We start from the raw sequence: 25,157 nt of genomic DNA on the forward strand, positions 1-25,157 counted from the left end.
CCGGGCGGCTGTGCTCAGAGGGCCATGAAAGCCAGGCTGAAGCAGACCACTGCATCAGAGTAGGGCCACGCCTTGGTATTAGCTTAGCCAGGAGTTGCCAGGGATTTCAGAGCAGCAGTGGGAGGATGGGGAAGGGATTAGTTTTAAGATATGCTTGCCAGGGTGGTAGAGTTTCTTTATTCCCAAAACACCACAATGATGAATGAATTGATATCTACTTTGCTAATTCGGATACTTTTTAGGTTTTGAGATCCTAATAGACTTTTGTTGTTGTTGTTGTTTTTGGCTGTTGTTAGAGAATCAGTAAATATATACTGAATTAATTGTCAGTTGTTTGGTATAACTGACAGGATGTTTGAAGTGATTTTTATTACACTGTAATGTTTTTGTTTTCTAGTCTTTGTTATTTAAATAAAATTTACTAAGAGAGCTTATGGCAACAAGTCAATTAACATATCATATAATTTAGAGAGACAATGATTGATTATATTCTCTCATTTTAATTATTGGGCTTACACCATGGTGAGTCAGAATGAGTGAACATTCCCTTAAAATAATTTAGTAAAGTGAATATTTTGTATCTAGAAAGGGATAATTTTTGGAGATACTAATCCCATCATATATTAACACGGTAAGCTGTTAAGGTTAAGCATTTCCATTCTAGTACTGAAAAACAAATCAGCAATGGCACGTGTAAAATAATATTATTATTACCCAGACTTCTGAATTCTTCATAAATTACTGAATATGTTTACTAGGGTAAAAATGGTGCTTTATTTTAGTTAACAAGCTATGTATAGGAGTTACTTAAGAAGAAATTCATTGTACATCTAGAGTTTATATCTAACGAATTCTTTATTGAACATGATTTGGTTATACAGCATTTGTGTCCAAAGGAGTAGGAAAATGATACATGTACATAACCTGTATATAATCTAAAGTATTAAAATTAAGTTTCTAAAATGAATCATTTTAAAAGTTGTTGTTTTTTATACATTAACAGAATAGAAGGTGATTCAGATAATTATTGTATATCTGACAATCTAGCAAGTATAATGAAGATTGATTTGAATCATTTTTAAAACATCTTCTTATTGGCAGTTCAGTATACTTTGTCTTTTTTTAAACTGAGATCCTGCTATGTTTGTAAGTGATGGCTTTCTAGGTTTCTAGACAGGGTCTGTGAAGGAAGTTATTTATTGTAGTAATACATTCAAATGGCTTGCTTAAAATTATCAACCAAGAACTTGTGACAGGAATTCTTTTTTATTGTTCTGATGTTTATTTATTTATTTATTTTTCTTTTAGCAAACAGTAGTGATAGTGAAGAACTTTCTGCTGGTGAAAGTGTAAATAAGACTCAGCCAGTCAAATCAGTTTCTACTGGAATGAAGTCACATACCACCAAATCTCCTGCAAGGACTCAGTCTCCAGGAAAATGTGGAAAGAATGGTGATAAGGATCCTGATCTAAAGGAACCAAGTAATCGATTGCCTAAAGTTTACAAGTGGAGTTTTCAGATGTGTAAGTGCCTATGTTAAACCTGCATTTAAGCAATAGGAAAATTGGACCAAGCAGTTCTTTGTTTTTTTCTACTGTCTTAGTATGTTTTGGAGAGCTCTGGTAGCATAGTGCCTAAGGCACTTGATTCCTAACCAGAAGGCTGGCGGTTCAAACCTACCAACCGCTCCTCAGAAGGAAGGCTGGGCAATCTATTTCCATAGTGATACTACCTCGGTAACCCAAGGAGGGGTCACTGTGAGTCAAGTCCAACTCAACAGCATGCAGTAACAACAACATTATGTTCTCAGTGAATGTTTACAAAGTAGATCAGGTTCCCATTCAAAAATATCTACACAAATTGTTCAGTGACATTCGTTGCATTCTTCACTATATGTGAATATCTATTATGTCTTTTCTGGTTGTTCCGTTTCCAGTATCTAGTTTCTCTGCCCACTTCTTATCAAGGAACCCTGGTGTCACAGTGATTAAAGCACTGGGATGCTAACCTATTAGAAAAGCAGTTTAAACCCACAAGGTACTCCATGAGAGAAAGATGTAGCAGTCAGCTTTTGTAAAAATATACAGTTTTGGAAACGCTTTGGGGCAGTTCTACTCTGTCTTGTAGGGTCATTGAGTCAGAATGAACTTGATGGCAGTGGGCTTGGGAAGCTTCTTATGTTTGTTTTTAAAGTAATTGTTGAATGTTTGGTCTCATATAGATGATTTTTTAAAAGGTTTGATACTCAAGGGTGATATTCCTTATTTTGTGAGCCAGTCTATTATTTAGCTAAAAGATGACCTCAGGATCCATCTGTTGTGGCCCTGATCAGAACAATAGGTAGTGAGAGCTGGGCACCATCTAGTTCTCCTGATCTCAGGGTAGATGAAGCTGTGGTTCATGGAGATTATTAGTCCTATAATTTCTTCTCTGAGTCTTTGGTTTTCTTCTTTCGCTTTATCTTAGATGGCCACTTGCAAGATTTTAAGACTGCAGGTGCTACTCACTAAACTAGGATGTAGAACATAAGCTTTTATGAACTATATTGTGCCATTTGTCTGAACTGTTGCATAAGACTATCGTCCTAAGCCTTCAAACCCAGAAAACTAATCCCACTAAGTGTTTAGTTATATCTAAGAAGTATCTATATCTAAGAAGTGTCCTGTGATGAGTACATACACACACATGCCTATTCATACGCATACACCTATTTATAGTCATCTGTGCATACCTGTACACATATATGTGTCCATATGTACATTATTTTTTGGTTATTGTTGCAAAATTATATGTGCCATAAAAAACCATTGCCTTTGAGTCAACTCCAACTCATAGTGGCCCTACAGAACAGTGTAGAACTACTCCATTGGATTTCTAAGGCTGTAATCTTAGCAGACTACTGCAGCTTTCTTCAACACAGTGTCTGTGCTTTGAACTGCTGACCTTTCAGTTAGTAGCCAAGCACTTAACTACTGTGACACCAGAGCTTCTCATACATGCCATAGCAATTACTAAAGGGCCCTTTTTTTCTCATGTACATCTTAGTGACATTGTTTATCTTGCTCATATTATACATACTTCACTCAATATTCGGTGTTAGGTTTTCTATCATCAAAAATTGAAAGTGTCTACAATCTCAAATGATTCCCTACCCACCCACGCACCCACCTACCTTCCCTGGTAATCACTAATGAATGTTGTTCTTTGTGTGTGTGTGTGTGTGTGTGTGGTTTTGTCTTTTTATAAAAGTGAGGTCATACAGTATTTGTCCTTTTGTGATTGACATATTTCCCTCAGCATAATGTCCTCCAGATTCATCCATGTTAAAAGATGTTTCAAGGACACATCATTCTTAATGTCTGTGTAGTGTTCCATTGTATTATGTACCACATTTTGTTTTATCCACCCATCTTTTGATTACTTAGGTCGTTTCCATCTTCTTGCTGTTGTCAATGAACATAGGTCCTAAGCCTTTCAAATATGCATATGTATTGTGTCTCTTCTATTAGATCTCTAAGGTATATACCTAGAAGTGGGATTGCTAGATCATAAGGCAGTTATGTTTCTAGTTTTTTGAGGAAGCACTATACTGTTTTCCATAGTGGTTGTACTATCTTACATTCCCACCAGCAGTGGATAAGCTTTCCAGTTGATCCTAGTAACTCTTAAAAGAGGCTATGCCAAATTGGTAAAAGACATATTAAACAACTATAAGATAGAGACCTTAATTGAATAAACATTCTCCTCAAAGAAAAATTTTAAGGCAGTTAAGGCTTTAAATTACAAACACTGACTATGCATTTATGGTAGGCTGTCAGAAATTTGTTTTAAAATAATTTGGTGTTGGGTCTGGGGAGTGGCAAAACTTGCCATATATTGATAATTACTGAAACAAGATGACAAGTACATGGGGCTTCATTACACAGCTCTTTGTACATTTGTATATGTAAGAAGTTCCCATAATAAAAAACTTGTGAAAAAGAAAAGGTTGCACTAGAGTTTCTCACACAAAGACATGTTCTCTGGATATTGAAAATTGCTTTAAAGCTTTTTTAAACATATTATTCTAATTTCAAAGTTACACATACTCATATAAAAAAATAACAAAAGACCCAACCAAAAACCAAACCCACTACCATTGAGTCAGTTCCTACTCATAGCCACCTTATAGGACAGAGTAGAACTGCCCCATAGAGTTTCCCAGACTGTAAATCTTTACAGAAGCAGACAGCTTCATCTTTCTCCTGTGGAGTGGCTGGTGGGTTCTATTCACCGACCTTTGGGTAGCAGCCAAATGCTGTAGCTGTTGAGCTACCAGAGCTCCCTAAAAACAGGACAAAAGAGAAAAATTCATCTACAGTCCTTGTCATTCAAAAGTATCTACAATGTTAAATTTTGGTGTCTTTCTAGTCCATTTTTACGTATAGTTTTTTAATGATATACTGTTTATGAAAGTGAAATTTTTAGCACAGTGTTCAGGTCATAAGGCTTTTAATTCTGCACACATACATTAATTCAGTCATTAAACAAATTGTGTGCATATGTTATGTTCCAAGCATTTTCCTAGGCTAGAAAAAAAAATATTTAAAAGCTTTTGGTTTTTAGTTTATTTTCTTGACCTTATTCTATAACTACACTGTATGTTCTCTTTTTTAGATATTAAATATTTGTTCAAAAATACATATTAATGAAACTTTCTAATTCATAGCGGACCTGGAAAATATGACAAGTGCTGAACGCATCACAATTCTTCAAGAAAAACTGCAGGAAATTAGAAAACATTATCTGTCATTAAAATCTGAAGTAGCTTCCATTGATCGGAGGAGAAAGCGTTTAAAGAAAAAAGAGAGAGAAAGTAAGTGTTTTTACCTTCCTTTACTTAATTAAGCATGAACCTGAGTTTATAACTCTGCAATTAAACTAACAGGTTTATGTCTGTGTCTTCAGGCAAATTCTGTAATCTCTCTGCCTATTTCCTCATTTGTAAAATGAAAAACCTACCTCAGTTTTATTGCTAAAAGTAGAAGATAATGCTTGTAGTTTGCCTATGACCATGTTGGCATAAAAATCACTCAATAAATGTTAGTGATCAGTTGGTACAAAATCACAACTTCTCTTGAATTGGCTAATCATGTGGATTCTTGAAATATTATCTTAAAAATTATTTAAAATAAAAATGTTTACTTTCACAGAGCTTACTATCTAAAAAACAGGCAAACCCTAATAAGATAATTTCAGATAGTGAAAAAGTGTTGTGATGCAAAGTGGTAGAAATATCATTCAGGTAAGTAGAAACCAACTTGTGTGGGACTTTGTAGGCCAGCATGAGTAGTTTAGATTTTACTCTAAGTGAGATAGATGGCTTTTTGAAAGTCTACTCAGGGTAATTACACAATCTCTGTATAGGTCTTAAAAGATCACTGTCTGCCCTATGGGAAGTAGACTCTAGATGGGTAATGGTAGAAGCAGTGAGACCAGGTACATAGCCCATTACAGTTGTTAGGTGAGAGATGATAATGATATGGACACAATGGTTGCAATGAAGATGGAGGGCAATTTAAATAATTAATAGCACTTGCTATGGTTTGTTGTTGTTGTTGTGTGCCGTGTAGTCGGCCCTGACTCATAGCGACCCCTCCTTGGGTTTTCGAGGCAGTATCACTACAGAAGTAGGATTGCCCAACCTTCCTTCCGAGGAGTGGCTGGTGGGTTTGAACCGCCAGCCTTCTGGTTAGCAGTCAAGTGCTTTAGCCACTATGCTACCAGAGCTCCTTGCTATGGTTTAGATGTAGTGAATGAATTGAGGATGACGTCTAGGTTTTTGGCTGGAACAACTGGATACATGGGTGCCATTTTCAGAAATGAGGAAAGATAAAATAGGTTGTTGATGCATGTGGATCAAAAATTCTGTTTTTGTATCTTAAGTTTTGAAATGCCTATTTAGGTATCCAAGTGGGGGTGTCAATTAGTGGGATATGTACATTTGTAGCTCAGAAGGGAAGTCAGTACTAGAGATAATTTTCAAGTCATTGTCATATAGTATGGTAGTTACTGGAAGTATTTTTTAAAGCCAAGATACTAGAGTAGATCACCTAGGAAAGAAATGTGAGTAGAAAAGAAAAAGGAAAGCTGGAACAACTTAACATTTGGAGTAGGGCAGAGGAGAAGAATACAGAACCAGATTTAAAAAGGAATAGATCTAAATTAAGAGGAAAACCAGGTGAGAATGGCCAGAAAAAGAAAGTGTTAGAGGAGGGGCTGTTAGCTGTGTCATGCTGCTGTGAAAGTTCTAACAGGTGGTCAATGGACCAACAATGTTGGAGAATTTAGTAACCTTTTCAAGAGCATTTACAGTAAATAGTGGAGATGGAAGCTAGATTGAGGTTGGTTGAGGAGAGAGAGGGAAGTGAGGAAGGTAGAGACTATGTTTTGCTGTGAAGGGGAGGGAAGAAATGGGACTGTGAGAGAGGGACATGGGGAAGACATGTAGCATATTTTAAGTTTAATGGCTTTGCCTCCATGTTGTTGTTCTTTTTCACCGTTAACCTTCCTTCCTTAAATTCCTCTGAAGCATTTTCAGTTTCTTTCCTTCAGGCCAATTTTCCTACTTCCCTATTCTGCTGCTGTCAGCCATAACTCCTTTAATTCTCTTCTTCCTTCATTGTTCTAGACTTTAATTTGTGAGGTGGGCAAACATCTGTCTGTCTGAGTTACAGATTATCTGAGAAGAAATGAGCTATTAACATATACAAAGTATATATACTTCCTGACAAAGCAAGGGACCTGGGTTCTGTGAGATTGATATCATGCAGCCACTTTAAAATAATTAAAAATCAGTTATAGCTAGTACAGTTTAAAAGCTTTCGTGGGGCTCTTCACTCTTAAATAAGCTAAGCCTTTTTATAGGTATTTTCTATGTAATAAGACATCTACCCAGAAATAGCTCCTTCAAAACAGTGTTTTGTACATCTAGTCACCACAAATTGTCTACAGTGAATGATTCTCCTAAATAGATGTTTTCTCTGGGGAGTGAAAATTAAAAGTCAATTCATAAATGAGGAAATACTATTAAAATAATTAGTAGAATAATGTTCATCCTGCTTATCAAAGAAATGCAAATCAAATAAACCCCCCCAAAAAAAAACAGACTCATGCCATTGAGTCAGGTCTGACTCATAGTGACCACCCCTCCTTGGATTTCCGAGGTGGTATCAGTATGGAAGTAGATTGCCTAACCTTCCTTCAAGGAGTGACTGGTGGGTTTGAACCACCAGCCTTATTGTGATTTAGGTGAAAATTTACAGAGCAGATTCATTTTCCATTCAACAGTTCATGTACAGTTTGTTTCGTGACATTGATTACAGTTCCTACAAAGTAACAGCTCTCTTCCTGCTTCTTTCCTGTTGTTACATTTTCCCTGTGGCCTTCTTTCCTATGTATTCCTTCTCCCACTAGCTTTCTTCCTGAGCAAATGCTGCCCTTCTGATCTCCTATAGTTGATTGTTCTTAGGAGCACATCTCCCTGCCATAATTGTTCAGCTTGTAGGCCTGTCTGTTGTTTGGCTGAGAGGAAAGCCATGGGAGTGAGTTCAATTCCAGGCCCAAAGGGTGAGTGGGCACCATGCTCTTGGGTGTTTCAGCAGTCTACGTGACCAGTAATCCTGGTCTTTTTTACCTTTTTGAATTTGGCCCACATTTTCCTCCCGTTCTCTCTAGGATCTCCAGTTTTGATCCCTTTGTGCATGGTTGGCATCTAGTTCTGGTCTCGGTCATGTAGGCTGAGGTTTCCATGGTCTGTTAGTTCCTTGGACTATTTCCATATGTCTTTGATTTTCTTTACTCTTCATTGCTCTGGACAAAGAGAAACCAGTAGTTGAATATTAGATGGCCACTTATAAGCTTTTAAGAATCAGTCACTACTAACCAATGTAGGATGTAGAAAAATGTTTTTGTGTACTATGTTGTCTCAGTTGAGCTTGATATCTCCTGAAACCAGGGTCCTGAGCCCACAGGCTCAGCAACTCACTTACTCGAGGTGCTTAGATGTGGCTTACGAGTCATCTTAACTTGGCCCCCTGCTAGCTGTATTATATATATGGACATTTTTATAGTACATGCAAATAAGTATGTAAAAATACTTTCTGCCAAACCTATGGATCATGGGTATATTCCTGTTCACCTACCCATAACTGATCAGCTTGCCTGTCTATGTATCCACCTGTAGATTAATGTTTGTTGTTACTGATAATGCAGTATTGTGTATGTAATAGTGTTTACCTTTGTTGTATCTTTTGTGCACTTCTCTATGTCTTCCTTTTCCTTAGTGATACTGTTCTGGTCATAGAACATTGTTACATTGGCTTTCCCTTCACCCAAATCAATATGTGTCTCCTAACTAGCAATTTTCCCGCCCCTCCTTTCACATTCCTTGCAACCAACAAAGAAAATTTCCTTTCCTTTTGCAAACCTTTCCTTGACTTTTTATTGGTTACAGACTCATACAATATTAGTTCTTCTATGACTGACTTATTTCACTCAGCATAATGTTCTCAAATCATCCATGTTGTGAGGTATTTCATGGATTCTTCATTATTCTTTCATGTTGTAATGTATTCCGTGGTGTGTATGTACCATAGTTTGGTTATCCATTCATCTATTGATGGACACGTAGGCTATTTCTGTCTCTTGCTATTGTGAATAGTGCTGTGATGAACATGGGTGTGTCTTTATCTACCTATTCTTGTCCTGGATCTAACCTCTTGAGGATATATTCTTAGCAGTGGAATTGCTCAATCAAATGGTATTTCTATTTCCATGTTTTTAAGGAAGTGGCATACTGTTTTCCACAGTGGCTGTACCATTTTACAGTCCCATCAGCATTGTATGAGAGTTACAATCTCTCGATACCCTTGCCAACATTTGTTGTTTTCTGCCTTGTTGAACTTTGCTGTTACTGCTGGGGTGAGATGATGGCTAATGATCATGAGCATTTCTTGATGTGTTTGTTGGCTGCCTGAATAGCCTCTTTGATGAAGTGTCTGTTCATATCCTTTGCCCATTTTTGAAGTGGATTGTTTTGTCTTTTTGATGTTGAGGTGTTGAAGTCATCTATAAATTTTAAAGATAAGTGTTTTGTCACATATGTTACTGCCAAATAATTTTCCTAATCTGTAGGTTCCTTTTTTTTCCCCGCTTTTGGAGAAGTCTTTTGATGCACACAAGAATTTAACTTTTAGAAGGTCCCAGTCATCTACTTTATCTTCTGCTGTTTGTGCATTTTTGATTATGTCTGTCTGTGCCCTAATTTAGGACTCCTGTTTTTTCTTTGATGAACTTTATATTTTTATGTTTTACATTTAGGTCTTTGATCCATCTTGAGTTCATTTTTGTGTATTGTGTGAGGTCTGGATCTTGTTTATTTTTCTGCAAATGGATATCCAGTTTTGCCAGTACCGTTTGTTAAAGAGATTATATCTACCGCATTTAATGGGTTTCAGCCCTTTGTCAAAAATCAGCTGTCCACAAGTAGATGGATCTATTTCTGGATTCTCAATTCTGTTCCAGTGGTATGTGTGCCCTTTGTTGTACCAATGCCAGGCTGTTTCAACTACTGTGGCTGCATAGTAGCTTTTGAAATTAGGGAGTGTGAAACCTCCTACTTTGTTTTCTTTTCAATTATGCTTTGCTTATCCAAGTTCTCTTTCCTTTCCATATAAATTAGTTACTGATTTTTCCAGAACCTTAAAGAATGTTGATAGAATCTGAATCAGGATTGCATTCAATCTGTAGCTTGCTTTGGGTGGTGGTGATGTTAGGTGCTGTCGAGTCGTCTCTGACTCATAGTGACCCTACGCACAGCAGAACGAAACACTGCCCAGTTGACGACATGACCAAAGTAGGTGAGACGAAGTCTGGCCATTTTCGCTTCCAAGGAGCATTCTGGCTGCACATCCTCCAGGACATTTTTGTTGGTTCTTTTAGCAGTCCATGGTACTTCCACATTCTTCTCCAGCACCACAACTCAAAAGCCTCAACTCTTCTTCAGTCTTCCTTATTCCTTGTCCAGCTCTCACATGCATATGAGGTGATTGAAAATTCCATGGTATTTAGTCCTCAAGGATACATCTCTGTTCTTCAGCACTTGAAAGAGGTCCTTTGCAGCCAATTTTCCCAGTGCTGTTCGTCATCTGATGTCCTGACTGCTGCTTCCAATGGCATTGATTGTAGAACCAAGCAAAGTGGAGTCTCTGACAACTTCAGTCTTTTCTCCATTTATTGTGATGCTGCTTATAGGTCCAGTTGTGAGGATTTTTGTTTTCTTTATATTGAGGTGTAATCCATACTGCAGACTGTATTCCTCAATCTTCATTAGTAAGTGCTTCAAGTCATCCTCGCTTTCACGAAGCAGAGTTCTGTTGTCAGCGTACCACAGGTTGTTAATGATTTTTCCTCCAATCCTGATGCCACATTCTTCTTCATATAGTCCAGCTTCTCGAATTATCTGCTCAGCATACAGATTGAATAATTACGGTGCAAAGGTACAACCCTGATGCACTTCCTTCTTGATTTTAAACCATGTAATGTCCTCTTGCTCTGTTTGAACAACAGTCTCCTAATCTATGTATAGGTTCATCATGAGTACAATCAAGTTTTCTGGAATTCCCATTCTTCTCAATGTTACCCATAATTTATTATGATCCACACAATCAAATGCTTTTGCATAGTCAATAAAACCAAGTAAACATCTTTCTGGTATTCTTTGCTCTGAGCCAGGATCCATCTGACATCAGCAATGCTATTCCTCATTACACATGCTCTCCTGAAACCAGCTTGCATTTCTGAAAGTTCTCTGTCAATATACTGCTGCAACCATTTCTGAATTATCATCAGCAAAATTTTACTTGAATGTGATATTAATGATAATTTGTTCAATAATTTCCACATTCTGTGGGATCCCTTTCTTTGGCATGTGTACAAATATGGATCTCTTCTAGTCAGTTGGCCAGGTAGCTGTCTTCCAAATCTCTTGGCATAACAAAATGAGTGCCTCCAGCAAGGCATCCATTTGTTGAAACATCTCAATAGGTATTCCTTCAACTCCTGGAGCCTTGTTCTTTGCCAATTCCTTCAGTGGAGCTTCGACTTCTTCCTTCAGTACCATTGGTTCTTGATCATATGCCACCTCCTGAAATGGATGAAGATCGACCAGTTCTTTTTGGTACAGTGACTCTGTGTATTCCTTCCATCTTCTTTTGATGCTTCCTGTGTCATTCAATATTTTGCCCATAGAATCTTTCAGTATTACAACTTGAGGCTTAAATGTTTTCCTCAGTTCTATCAGCTTGAGAAATGCTAAGCCTGTTCTTCGCTTTTGGTTTTCTAATTCTAGGTGTTTGCACATTTCATTATAGTAATTGGTTTTGTCTGCTCGAGCTGCTCTGTGAAATCTTCTGTTCAGCTCTTTCATCTTCTCATTTCTTCCATTTGCTTTAGCTACTCTCCGCTCAAGGGCAAGTTTCAGAGTCTCTTCTGACATCCATTTGGTCTTTTCTTCTTTTCTCATCTTTTTAAAGACTTCTTTCTTTCTTCATGGATGATGTTCTTGAGGCCATCCCACAATTCTTCTGGTTTTTGGTCATTGGTGTTCAGTGCATCAAATCTATTCTTTAGATGGTATCTAAATTCAAGACGCATATTATATCAAGGTCATATTTTGGCTCTCTTGGACTTGTTTTAATTGTCTTCAACTTCAAGTTGAACTTGCATATGAGCAGTTGATGGTCTGTTCCACAATCAGCTCCTGGCCTTCTGTTGGCTAAAGAGACTGAACTTTTCCATCACCTCTTGCCACGGATGTAGTCAGTTTCATTCCTGTGTACTCTCTGGCGAAGTCCACATGAATAGCCAACATTTGTGTTGTTGAAAAAGGTATTTGCAATGAATAAGTTGTTGATCTTGCAAAATTCTATCATGTGATCTTCAGCGTTATTTTCTGTCAACTAGGCCAAATTTTCCAACTACTAGTGATTCTTCTTTGTTTCCAACTTTTGCATTCCAGTTATCATTGATAATTAACACATCTTGATTGCACCTTTGGTCAATTTCAGATCACAGAGGTTGATAAACATCTTCAGTACTTTCATCTTTGGCTTTGGTGGTTAGTGCGTAAATTTGAGTACTAGTAATATCAACTGGTCTTCCTTGTAGGCATATGGATATTATGCTATCACTGACAGCATTGTACTTCAGGACAGATCTTGAAACATCCTTTGTGATGATGAATGCCGTGCCGTTCCTCTTCAAACTGTCATTCCCAGCATAGTAGATCATATGGTTCTCTGATTCAAAATGGCCAAAACCAGTCCATTTCAGCTCACTAACGCCTAGAATGTCAATCTTTATGCGTTCCTTTTCATTTTTGACAATTTCCAATTTCCTAGATTCATACTTAGTACATTCTATGTTCCTATTATTAATGGATCTTTGCAGCTGTTTCTCCTTAATTTTAGTCATGCCACATCAGCAAATAGAGGTCTCGACAGCTTTATTTTATCCATATTAGTAAGGTTGGTTCTACTCTGATGATGCAGCTCTTTTTCAGTCATATTTTGAGAGACTTCTGACCTGAGAGGCGCGTTCTCCTACACTGTATCGGACAGTGTTTCTGGACTATTCATAATGTTGCACAGTAATGTATCAGACAGTGTTTCTCTGCTATCATAAGGTTTTACCTGGCCATTTCTTTGAGAAGTGGTTGGCTTTTTCCTTCTTCCTAGTCTGTCCCAGTCTATGAGCTATGTTGAAACCTGTGCACCATGTGCAACCCTGCTAGCATTTGAAACACAGCCTCAAGCCTCACAGCAACATGCAAGTCACTACAGTACAATAAAGTGACAGACAAATATGTCTCCCTTAGTTGTTCAAAACCTCTCTGCTTCCTGCCTCTTGGGGGTGGGGCCTGTGTCGCTTTCCTTACCTGAGATCCCTGCCACTCTGTCTGACATCCCTTGGCTTTTCTTTCCCCCATTTCCTGCTTTGGGTAGTATTAACATATGCATAATATTCAGTTTTCCTATCCATGAGCATGGTATGGTCTTCCATTTATGTAGCTCTCTTATAGTTTCCTATAGTAGTGTTTTGTAGTTTTATTTGATGGGTCTTTTGTGTCACTGGTAAGATTTATTCTTAAGTATTTTATCTTTATGATAGCTACTGTAAATGGTATTGCTTTCCTTATTTCCTTTTCAGAGATTTCTTTATCAGTGTAGAGGAATCTACATAAATGTTTTTTTGTATATTAATCATATTTCTTTTTTTTTTGCTTTATTGCCCTGGGTAGGACTTCCAATGTAGTGCTGAATGGAAGTGGTGATTGAGGGCATTCTGTTTCCTGTTTGCAAGGGGAGTGCTTTGAGTTTCTCTCCATTGAAAATAATTAATGTTGGCTGTTGGTTTCGTATATATGCCCTTTATTATGTTGTGGAATTTCCCTTCAAATCCTATTTTGCTGAGGTGTTTTATCAGGAATGGGTGTTGTATTTTAACAGATTCCTTTTCTGAATCGATTGACACGATTTTGTGATTCTTTTCCTTTGTTTTATTTATGTGATGGATTACGTTGATTGTTTCTCTGATGTTGAAGCATCCTTGCATACCTGGTATGAATACCAACCACTTGGTCATGATGTATTATTTTATATATGTATATATAATGTTGCATTTTTTTGGTTAGGATATTGTTAAAGATTTTGAGTCCATATTCATGAGGGATATTAGTCTATAGTTTTGCTCTCTAGTGGTGTCTTTCCCTGGTTTTGGTATTAGGGTTGTGCTTGCTTCATAGAATGAATTTGGTAGTATTCCATCCTTTGGTATGTTCTAGAATAGCTTTAGTCAGATAGCTATTAGTTCTTCTCTGGACATTTAATAGAGTTCTCTGGTCAAACCATCTAGGGCAGGACGTTTGTTTTTTTGTTTTTTTGTTTTTGGAGGGAAGTTTTTTTTTAATTATGACCTGTTCAATTTCTTGTTTTGTTATGAAACTTCAAACTTTCTACTTCAGTTTCTATTAGTTTAGGTAGGTTGTGTGTTTCTAGCGATTTGTCCATTTCTTCTAGGTTTCAAATTTGTTGGAGTACAGTTCTTCTTAGTATTCTGTTAGTATCTCTTTTTTTCTGTTCTGTTGTGACATCACCTTTTTCATTTATTGTTCATATTATTTGCATCTCTCTTTCTCTTCTTTAGTTAAACTTTCCAATTTCATTAATCTTTTCAAAGCTTCTAGTTTTGTTTTTTTTTTTTCTATTTTCTGCTTCATTCATTTCTGCTCTGATCTTGATTATTTCCCTTCTTCTGGAGACTATAGGCTTCTTTTGTTGCCCTTTTTCTAATTGTGGGGTTCTTTCTTTTTTTATATATTCATTTATTGGTAAAAATTGACCTTTAAGTACTGCTTTTGCTGTATCCTGAAGGTTTTTTGTGTGTTGTGTTTTCATTCTCAGTTGTTTCTAGGAAAATTTTTATTTCAGATTTTATTTCTTCTGTTATCCAGTAGTTCTTGAGCAATGTGTTATTCAATTTTCATGGATATTTCCCCCTAGTCTTCCTGTTGATTTCTAATTTTATAGTGTTGTTATCCAAGAAGATGCTTTGTAGTATTTCCATGTTTTTAAATAAATGTATTGAGGCTTGTTTTGTGACGTAACATATGGTTTCTTCTGGAGAATGATTCATATGTACTAGAAAAGAATGTATAATGTATTTTTGCTGAGTGGAATGCTCTGTATATGTCTACGAGGTCAAAGTTGGTTGATTGTGTTGTTGACATCTTCTGTTTGTTTCAAGTTTGCCTTTGCTGAAGATGTATTCAAGCCTCCTACTACTCTTGTAGAATTGTCTACTTCTCCTTTCAATTCAGTTAATATTTGCTTTATCTATTTTGAAACTCTTTCATTGGGTGCATAAATATTTATTATGGTTATGTCCTCTTAGTCCCTTAATGTGGTTTTCACCTTGAAGTCTGTTTTATCAATAATTAATATTGCCACTCCTGCTCTTTCTTGGCTGCCATTTGCTTGATATATTTTTTTCCATCCCTTGAGTTTTCATTTATTTTTACCTTTGTGTTCCTAATGAGTGCCTTGTAGGCAACATATTGGTGGGTTTTGCTTTCTTATCCATACTGCCACTCTCTTTCTCTTGAATGGTACATTTAATCCATTCACATTCAGTGTAATTATTGATCGGTATGAATTTAGTACTGTCATTCTTTTGTGTTTTTTATTGTGGTTTTGATGATGTCTCTGTTCTGAATAGTTTTCATTTCTGAGTTCATTTTGTTATCAGGTTTATTTTCTCTTCATTGTTGTTGATTTTTTGTTTACGAAGTCCTTTTGTTTTTTCTTCTTTCTTGTTTTGATGAGAAGGCTTATTGATTTTCTTTGTGGTTACTCCGTAGTAAATTTTACCTTCCTAAGTTTAGAACCAAAACTCAAAAAAAAAAAAAAAAAAAAACCTCACTGCTGTGAAGTCGGATTTGACTCATAGCAATCCCTCCTTGGGTTTCTGAGGCAGTATGACTATTGCCCAGCTTTCCTTCTGAGGACTGGCTGGTGGGTTTGAACTGCCAGCCTTCTGGTTAGTAGTCAAATGCCTTAGGCACTATGCCACCAGATCTCCTACGTTTAGAAGAGTCTGTTGTATATTGATACCTTTCTCACTTCCTCTCCATTTGGAAGTTCTGTAGTTATTTATTATCTCTTTATGCTATATAGTTCTTGTCATTTATAGATTGTAACCTCTAATTTTCTATTTTCCATTTTGTAAACTTACTTTACTTTTGAGAATTCTTTTTCTGGGTTAATTTTGGTGTGGTGTTGCCATGTGTCTTAATCTTAAGTTGTTTTCTTCAGCTATTGGTTTTCTGTTCAAAAGACTCCTTTAGCGTTTCTTATGAGGTTGGTTTGGTTTTTATAAATTCCCTTCATTTCTGTTGGTGTCCTAATTTCACCATCATATTTGATGGGCAGTTTTACTGGATGTATAATTCTTGATTGGCAATTTTTTTCTTTTAAGATTTCGTATATGTCATCCCATTGCCTTCTTGACTGCATAGTTTCTGCAGAGAAATCAGAGCTTTGTCTTACTGGTAGCCCTTTGCAGGAAACATTTCACTGTTCCTGAATACATCTCAGGATTCTTTCTCTGTCTCTGATTTTGGAAAGTTTGATTATGGTCTGTCTTACTGACTTTCTCTTGGGGTCCATTTTGTATGGGTTCATTGAGCTTTTTGGATGGATATATTTTTGTCTTTCATAATACTGGGGACATTTTCTGTTAGCAAGTCATTGGCAATTTTCTCTGTGGTTTTCTTTGCCTCTTCTTGGAATTCCAGTAGCACATAGGATAGTTCTTTTGCTATCATTCCATATAACCCTTATGTTTTCTTCGATCTGCTGGTATCTTCAAGCTATGTTATGTGTTCTTCAGCCAGTTCAGTTTTACTCTTTTGTCCTTCAAATGTGGTATTTTATTTATCTCCGTAATTTTAGTGTTAAACTTCTGGACTTTTAATTGCTGTTTTGGTACAATTTTAATTGTCCATTTTGTCATTTGCTCTTGTGTTGTTTTCCTGAATTCTTCAAGGATATTGTCTGTCTTTTTTTGTTGTTGTTGTTATTTTTTATGGTTTCCTTGAGCTCTTGGAAGGTCTTATATATGTATATCTTTTTAAGTCCTTATCAAATAGTTCTATTAACTGTTTTTCCTCAAATAAGTTTTTCTAATTCTTAATTTTGATCGCTTGCTTCCACTATCTTGCCCTGTTTCTTAGTTTAAATTGAAGTTGTCCATTGTCTCCAATACATTTTGAAGTTGTTTTTATTTGTTGGTTATGTGTAGGTTTGTTTCACCCTGTTTGGTTTTTTTTTTTTTTTTTTTTTTGCTTTGTTTCAATATGTCCAGATGGATGGGGCAGGCTTGCTTTTTTGGTCATTAGCTTGGCGGTGCTAGTGCACTCCCCAACTGTCTTTGGGTTGGTGTAATAACTGGTAGGAATATATACACAGCTCTGTGTTATGAAGAGGAGATTGAGGTATGATAATCAGAGGTGTTGTCCACTGTCTGCCAGTGATCCAGTAGGGCAGAACCTTATGGTGGTTTTTGTCTGTTGGATTAGGTGGTCAGTGCAGTAGATAATGACTGACTAGTAGAGAGTTAATCTCCTTCTTTGAATTCCTCCCAATCTGTCTGTACTATATCTTTATTGCCTTTTGAATTCCATGAAGTTACTTTCTCTTTTTCTACGTCTAATGCCTCTATACTTAAAATTGTTACTCTTCTGCCAGTCATGGCTTCTTTTCTCTCCCCAGTCAATGACCTCGCTCCATCTCCCTTTCTAATCAGCGCTCGATCTAATTCTTTGTCCTTTCATTTGATGGTCAGAGTTTCAGGAGCATTGCTTGTACTGTTTTACTCAGTTTTTCTGGGTGTCTGTTGTTAGATAGATTGAGTGGAGTGTGTTACCATGACACCATCTTGTCTCTGCCATTTTTCTGCCATTCTTAGCAGAAAAAATTCATAAGTAAAACCAGTACTCGGAAAAGGGTAGTGAAATTCTTATTTTTATGGATTGCTGAAAGCAGTGGTACAATTATCTTGAAAAACAAGTTGACTGTGTTTGGAGAACTAGATAATTGTAGTTTTGAGAATAGGTCCAAGGAAAAATATGTAGCCACAAAAAAGTTTATCTTGATAATATTTAAATAGTTTATAGAAATTGTTAAATTGAATGATCAAATGATACATTGCCTTGATACAAAGTAAAATAAACATTTAAAATTTATTTTTAATGCACAAAATATTCATTATGTTGTTTGTAATAGTAAAAGACTAAGTTACGTACTTCATAAATATAGTAGAATAGTGTTTAATTTTGAAGAAAAAAAGATCTGTATACAATGATGTGGAACAATCTTTTAAGGTATATTCTAGAATTTAAAAAAATCAAGTCAAACAGTGTATTTTGCTTCCACTTGTGTTTTTAAAAGTGGATGTATATCTGTATATTTTAAATTTATATATCATATCTCTATATTCTTCTAGAGAGTCTTTTGGAAGAAGGGTTGCATTCATTTTCTGTATAGTGACAATGAATAAATTTAGGCTTTTTGGGTCATATAGTCTCTGTAGAAACTATCAAGTTTTCCATCTTACTTGTGAAATCTGCCATAGATAATATATAAAAATTGGCATGGCTGTGTTCCAATAAAGTTTTATTTGCAAAAACAGGTGGGAGGCCAGATTTGTACCTGGAGCAGTAATTTACAACCCCTATTCTAGAGTTTTGAAGACTGAAGCTGCTGGTCAACAGTGGGGGAGGGGAACTTGGGAAAATAGCAGGAGAAGGAGACTTGCTTTTCCACTTTGCACTCCTCTATCAAATGAGTGTTTTCCTTGCCAGTGTATTCTTCAGTCCTGCCCAACACACACACCAGTGCTAACTGGTAACACTTAAAGGATTTCCCTGAGGAAAATAGCTAATGTAATTAATATGGTCATTTGCTTTGTAAAGTAAGTGGAGAATGCAGTACTTGAACTGTTGTTTCATCTTTTAAGTAGTAGTTAGCTTTCCATTGTCGTCAGTATTAAATTCTCAAGAAAAATGCAAACACTGGAGGAATATAAAAAAATTGGGAGAAAAAAAGATTTTTTCATTGGATTACAGGTTTTCCTGCTGGATTCAAAGCTCTTTTTGACATTTTTGTGTTAATACAAAAAAAGAAGTCCATTCTTGTCTATATTTTATTTATGTGTTTTATAAATTGGCCACATACTTCTGTTTCTTCTTAATCCATGCATGAGCCCTGTCCTTTCCTATTACTTCTGTAGTTTGGTACTGTCAAGCTACTTGAGATGAGCTACGTTTTTCTTTCTTTGAATCGTAGTCTGAGGGAATTGACTGCTCTTATTGTAAAGGTAAATAATTTTGTAGAATACAGCACAATTTTAGTTAAGGGGAATAGTGTTTTATTTCTTTTTGTTGTTAGGTACCATTTTTATTAAGCTTTTGATTTGGTTTCCTTTTTCTTTAGGTGCTGCTACATCCTCATCCTCATCTTCACCTTCATCCAGTTCCATAACAGCTGCTGTTATGTTAACTTTAGCTGAACCATCAATGTCCAGTGCATCACAAAATGGAATGTCAGTTGAGTGCAGGTGACAGCAGGACTTGCCAATGCACTTTGCACTTAATGGCTGTTGAGGGCCACGTCTTTTTTATACTGCACAGTGGCACAAAAAAAAAAAAAAATCAGACAAGCACTATTTTATATTTAAAATTGATTCTTGACAAGCTGACTTGGCACTTAAGTGCACTTTTTTATGAAAAAAAGTACAATGAACTGCTTTTCCTCAAGCAATAATTGTTTCCAACTTGTCTGGGAATTGTGTGTCTGGTCACTTGAAGGCCTTCCACTGTGGCAAATGGAGGCTTTTCACTGCCTGTAGAGACAATACAGTAAGCATAGTTACTGGGTGGGGCAGAACATGGTAGGGTAACTTACTGTATATGTATTCCCTTGTATTTTGTTAAAGCTGGAACATTTGATATTTTTCCATTTATTTATGAAAAAAATATGAACCTATTTTCATTTGTACAAGCTAATTGTTTTTTAAAGCAAGCCACCCGAGTGGCTTTAACTATATAAGTCAAGCACATGTAATAAATTCAAAACCTGCAATTAACAGGATATCAGACATCAATCCTGGTAACCAAATATTTAAGATTCTCTTTAAAAAAGACTGAACATGTTTACAGGTTTGAATTAGGCGAAATGGTCTTGCAGTGGCTTTTCATGCCCCTTCAAATTGGAATGGAACTACTGTACTTTGCCATTTTTCTATGAATCAGTATTTTTTTTTAATTTTGATATAATAACATTGTGTGAAAAAAGAAAATGGCTAATAAACTGTATTAAATCTTAAATAATGTATAGATTGTACTTAGCCAGTTCAAATTGTATATTTATTCATAATGAATTATAACAGTTCTATTTTTGTGTTTTCTTGTAAATGTTTCTTTTCCCTTAAATGCAGATAATTCATTTGTATTGATTATTTTATTATGAGCTACAATGAAAGGACTTAAGGAAGAAGTAAACTGTATTAGTATGGTTCAAGGCTGTTGATATGAACTGTCTCAAAAGAATGGTTGTTATTTTAAATATAAATAGCTAATCAGGGTGGTATGCCTGAAAAATTAAATGCTTTGTATAAAATCCAAAATGAACGTAAGCTTGTTTTCACTTGTATTGACTTTATGTTGTATGATTCCAATCTCTGTTTTGTTGGCACTTGTATTTAATTCTACACCTTTGTAAGACATTTGTATATTGCGGATGTGTTCATTCAAACTATTTAATACCTGGCACTGTTAATACACAGTACTTTATTGTACAGACTGTTTTACTGTTTTAATTGTAGTTCTGTGTACTTTTTTTGGATGGGGCTGGCATGTTTTATTTGTTTTCTGGCAATACAATATGAGAATTTCAAAGCGTTTTGTTGTAGAAGCTAACGTGTCAGAATCCTTTACATTCACCTTTTCTAAGAAAAGCATTTTCAGTCTTGTAGTGTGTGCTTCCAGTAACTAATTTTGTTGAAAATGGTTTCAAGTTACTCACATTTGTACAGGACTGTAAAGATTTGTTGACAGCAAAATGTTGAAGATAAAGCTTATAGAGTAAAAGCTATAAAGCATATATTAGAATCTGCAAACAATGGAGAATTATGTAATATATTGTATAAATGTAAGCAAAGGCACTGAAATAAAATGCCATAGTTTGTGAATCCTTTATCTTGTTTCTAAAAGATTACGTAATTTTAGTTCATTTTTCTGTATGTGATGCTGACTGGAACATACATATCCAGCATGTATTATCACAGGAATTAACTGACATACAAAAAAAGGGAATATTCTACCTATAAAAATTAAAAGTCCATTAACCAGATAATAAGAAAATTTTTAGTCATTCTTACATCTTTGCATATACTATTTTGCTTGAGTCTGAATGTAAATATATTTTATTATGACTTGGAGGTTTGTATATGGAAAATCAAGTTTCTTTTATACTTGAAACCATTACCAGCAGCCCTTTAATTTTTTTTTCTTTTAGTATTTCAATTTAATTGGACTTTTGTAGATCTTATGAGTCGGGTCTGACTCGACGGCACATAACAACAACAACAACAACAACAATACTTAACTCTAGTCTGCAATTCCATTTTATATTAGTAAAACCTGGGTACTGTTAATACCCAGTTAATAGTAGTAGTGAGTAGTTAGTACTCAGTCCACACCCCCAAAGAGTATTTTTAAAGGTCTCCAGTGATTTTAATATGCATCTGGGGTAAGAACCATTGCTTTACCTCAAAACTTTTAAGAATCAATCATTAGTTTGAGAATTGTTTTTTCCCATTCATTGGACTTTATAACAAAAGAAAATACTTTTTTTTAAAATGAGAAAAGAGTGAAAAAAAAATTTAAACCTAAAAACTCAAATATGTATTTTTAAAGCATCCTTGGAAATGGCCCTGTACTAGTTTCCTAAGACTGCCATTAACAAAATTCCACAAACTGGGTAGCTGAAAACAACAAAAACATGTTCTCTTTTAATTCTAGAGTCCAAGAGTTTGAGATCAGGTTATTGTTTGACTTGATGCCTACTGAGGACTGTGACAGAGAATCTGATCCGTGCCTCTCTCCTACCTCTGATGGTTTCCTGCAATCCATGGTGTTCCATTGCTTGTGAATGCATCACTCCAATTTCTGCATCTGTTATCACATGACATTCTTCCCTGTGTGTGCCTGTGTCTGTGTTTCTTCTCTTTTTATAAGGATATCAGTCATACTGGATTAGGGCTCACCCTATTCCAGGACAGGTAGTCCTTGACATGATGGAGTTCTGTTCTGATGCCTTTACTGTAAGTTGGTTCTGATATAAGTTGAATACCTTTTTTATTTTAATTACTGCTGCCTGCCAAAGAGGCAAGGAGGCCGCATCTTCTGACCTCCTCTAACAACACAAGAGGAGGACAGAATCACCATCAATAGCCCAAGGCCTATTCCTGTGAGGCCAAACATGCTGCCTCCCACCAGCCCTTTCATCACCCCTGACACCAATCATTCCTCCTGCAGCACCCACCTTTCTGCTGGGTTCAATAATTTGCTGCAGTGGTCACACAGAATTTACAGATTATGGGGTTTATTAAGGAAGCACCAGGCTGCAATTCAAGTTCAGGGACAACGCTCAGTCTCTCTCAACCCACCAACTCTCAGCCAGCAGTCTTTTTTAGTCTCTCTCCCAGCAGTGCATGTCTCTCGGTGTCTCTTCAGCAGTGTGCATGTCTCTCAGGAGCACGTTTCTCTCAGCAGTTCTTTCTCAGCCAGCAGTCAAAAAGACTCCTTCTGTCTCTAGGAGGGCTCCTTTAGATCCTGGCAGAGTGGCCAAACTAACCAATCATAACATCAGAACTCTAAGCACCTGAGAGAGAGCAAACTTCCCAGAACATTGCTTTGTGCCACTCTCAACAGAAATACTCCAGGTGGATAACTTGAACAATCAGGAACTCCTCGGTTGCTCATGGCAAATTCCACCTTTGAGTTTACAAAGACATGGCTAAAAAAGCCATACCAGGTAATTTACTACACTACACTGCCTTTTGTTACCAGTATCTGTAGAATCCTATCTTTATTTGTCTCTGAGAAACATTATGTACAAACTTAGATGTATTTTAATACATGCATAAAAACAAAAATGAAAAGAAAAAATTGAGAGTCGTAAGTTGTAACTGGTTCACCATAACTGAATACATTGCAAGTTGGAGACTCGTTGTATATCCTCATGTTAACTAATAAAATATGAAAAAAATGCTACATTCACAGGTATTGGGGGTTTTAGGATTTCAACATAAGTATTTTAGGGGGACGATTCAATCTGTAACAGACCTTTTCTTTTCACAAAAACTAACCTCACCTTTAGTACTTCAGTGTTCCTGTAATACTTAGACATGTCCCTGGAAATGCTCTGGAAATTTATTGTCAAATATGTTTTGGAAATGTTCTACATTACATTCTCTTAGAGATTCATGTTTTTAGGTACCTTGAGTCAGTTTAAACTCATAGTGACCCCATGTGATAGTGGAACTGCCCCCAAAGGGTTTTCTGGTTGTAGTCTTTATAAGAGCAGATTTCTAAGTCTTTCTCCAGGGGGGCTGTTGTGTGGGTTGGAACCGCCAACCTTTTGGTTAGCAGCCAAGTGCTTAACTGTGAATGACCAGGGTTTCTCTTAGAGATACATAGTGTTAGCATATTAAAAACTTTGAGATGCCTATGTAGGATGCACTCTTTGCTGTTGAGTTTTCAATCTTAGCTGATCTTAATAACCTTGTTTTTCAGGGAACTTCTAATACCACCTCAGTGGTGTGTTACAGAAACAGTGCTCTGTAGGGGAATGATTCTCTTCTGCCTGTCTGACTTCTCCCCCTTCATCCCATCTTCTTCAGAGGATTTCAAAATTTCATGGTATTACTAGAGTTTGACCTAAATCTATCCCTGGTCACCTATATTTCATGAAGCTGCTGTTGCTAGATGCCATTGAGTTGATTCATAGCAACCCCACGTGAAAGAATGAACAGCCTAGAGCTGCCTGCAGATCACCAGGTCTTTGTCCTGTGAAGCCACTGGGTAAGTTTAAGCTGCCAACCTGTCAGTTAACAGCCAAGCACTTAACCTTTACATCACCAAGGCTTCTTAAGGGAGCCAATGAACTTCCAAAAATTAGCCAATGAAAACCCCCTGGATCACAACAGAATTTTGTCCAATATGGTGCTGGAAGATGAGCCTGTTAGGGTGGAAGGCACTCAAAATGCACAGTAGCTGCAGCAATAGACGAGCTTTCCAACGATCATGATTGTGCAAGAACAGGCAACATTTTATTGTGTAGTAAGTACACGGTGTCGCTGTGAATGAGAGTCAACTCGGTGACAACTGTTAACAAAGTAAAATTTATTGTTTAAGTGGTCAGGCTAGATAATTTTATTGGGGAAGGAATTGAAAGAGTATGGGCTACAAAACCAAACCCATTTGCTGTGGAGTTGATTCTGCCTCATAGTGACTGTGTAGGACAGAGTAGAACTGACCCCAGAGTGTTTCCAAGGCTGTAAATCTTTATGGAAGCTGACTGCCACATCTTTCTCCTGCAGCGCAGGTGGTGGGTTAGAACTATTGACCTTTTGATTCGCAGCTGAGTACTTTAGCCACTGCATCACCAAGACTCCTTTTATAAACTACTTTTCAGTAATCTGATAATGTAGGTAAGTTCCTTTAGGAGCCCTAGTGGTGCACTAGCTAAGCACTGGCTGCTAACCAAAGTGTCTGGCAGTTTGAACCCACCCAGCAAACTGGCTGGAGAAAAGACCTGGCAATCTGCTCCTGTAAAGATTACAGGATAAGAAACCCTAAATGGCAGTTCTACTCTCATATAGGGTCGCTGTAAGTCAAAACTGACTTGATGTCACATAACAATTATGTTCTTTACACGGTGTTCTCCAAGACCTTTGTTTCTACTTGAAATTTTTAGGGTGTGGTCTTGTTAATTTTTGCAGTGGTTAAAGCATTTAGCAGCTAACCAAAAAGTTGGTAGTTCAAACCCCCCAGCTGCTCCACGAGCGACAGATGAGGCAGTCTGTTTCTGTAAAGATTTATAGCCTTGGAAACCCTGTGGGGCAGTTATACTCTGTCCCAGGGTTTGCTGTGAGTCAGAATCAACTTGATAGCAATGGGTTTCCTTTTGGTTTTAGAGGTGTTGGGAAAGGTGGAGCATGAAACCCTTGACTTTTTTTTTTTTAACTATCTCCAACCACAACCTTCATACTTAATAAGTTTTTTGCCTATATTAGTGTATATCCTGCCTTTCATTCTTTGTAAGTCTATTTCCCAACCTTTCTAGTCTTAGTTTTTACAAGCTAATTAGGAGTTTTGGGTCCTGAGTAGCGCCCTTCTGAGGACTAACACTCTCTAGGTCCTCTCCAGGGTCACTTACTATGTGTGAGTTATCCCCCAGGAACTCTACATCTGTCAATCAGAATAAATAGAGTG

At 36.6% G+C, this 25,157-nt stretch overlaps 1 protein-coding gene across 1 annotated transcript in view; it reads left to right on the forward strand.

Moving 5' to 3' along the window:
* The window catches only part of ARID4B (AT-rich interaction domain 4B), a 136,720-nt gene extending 117,500 nt beyond the window's left edge, over nt 1-19,220 (forward strand). The window contains exons 21-23 of the mRNA XM_007938506.2: nt 1,309-1,524; nt 4,710-4,856; nt 19,093-19,220. Of these exons, the coding sequence (XP_007936697.1) occupies nt 1,309-1,524; nt 4,710-4,856; nt 19,093-19,220 (491 nt within the window). The remainder of the gene's footprint in view (nt 1-1,308; nt 1,525-4,709; nt 4,857-19,092) is intronic.
* Nucleotides 19,221-25,157: the final 5,937 nt, after the last annotated feature.

Source organism: Orycteropus afer, unplaced genomic scaffold (genome assembly GCF_000298275.1).
Source record: "Orycteropus afer afer isolate SDZICR_OR568_19922 unplaced genomic scaffold, OryAfe1.0 scaffold00050, whole genome shotgun sequence".
NCBI lineage: Eukaryota > Metazoa > Chordata > Mammalia > Tubulidentata > Orycteropodidae > Orycteropus > Orycteropus afer.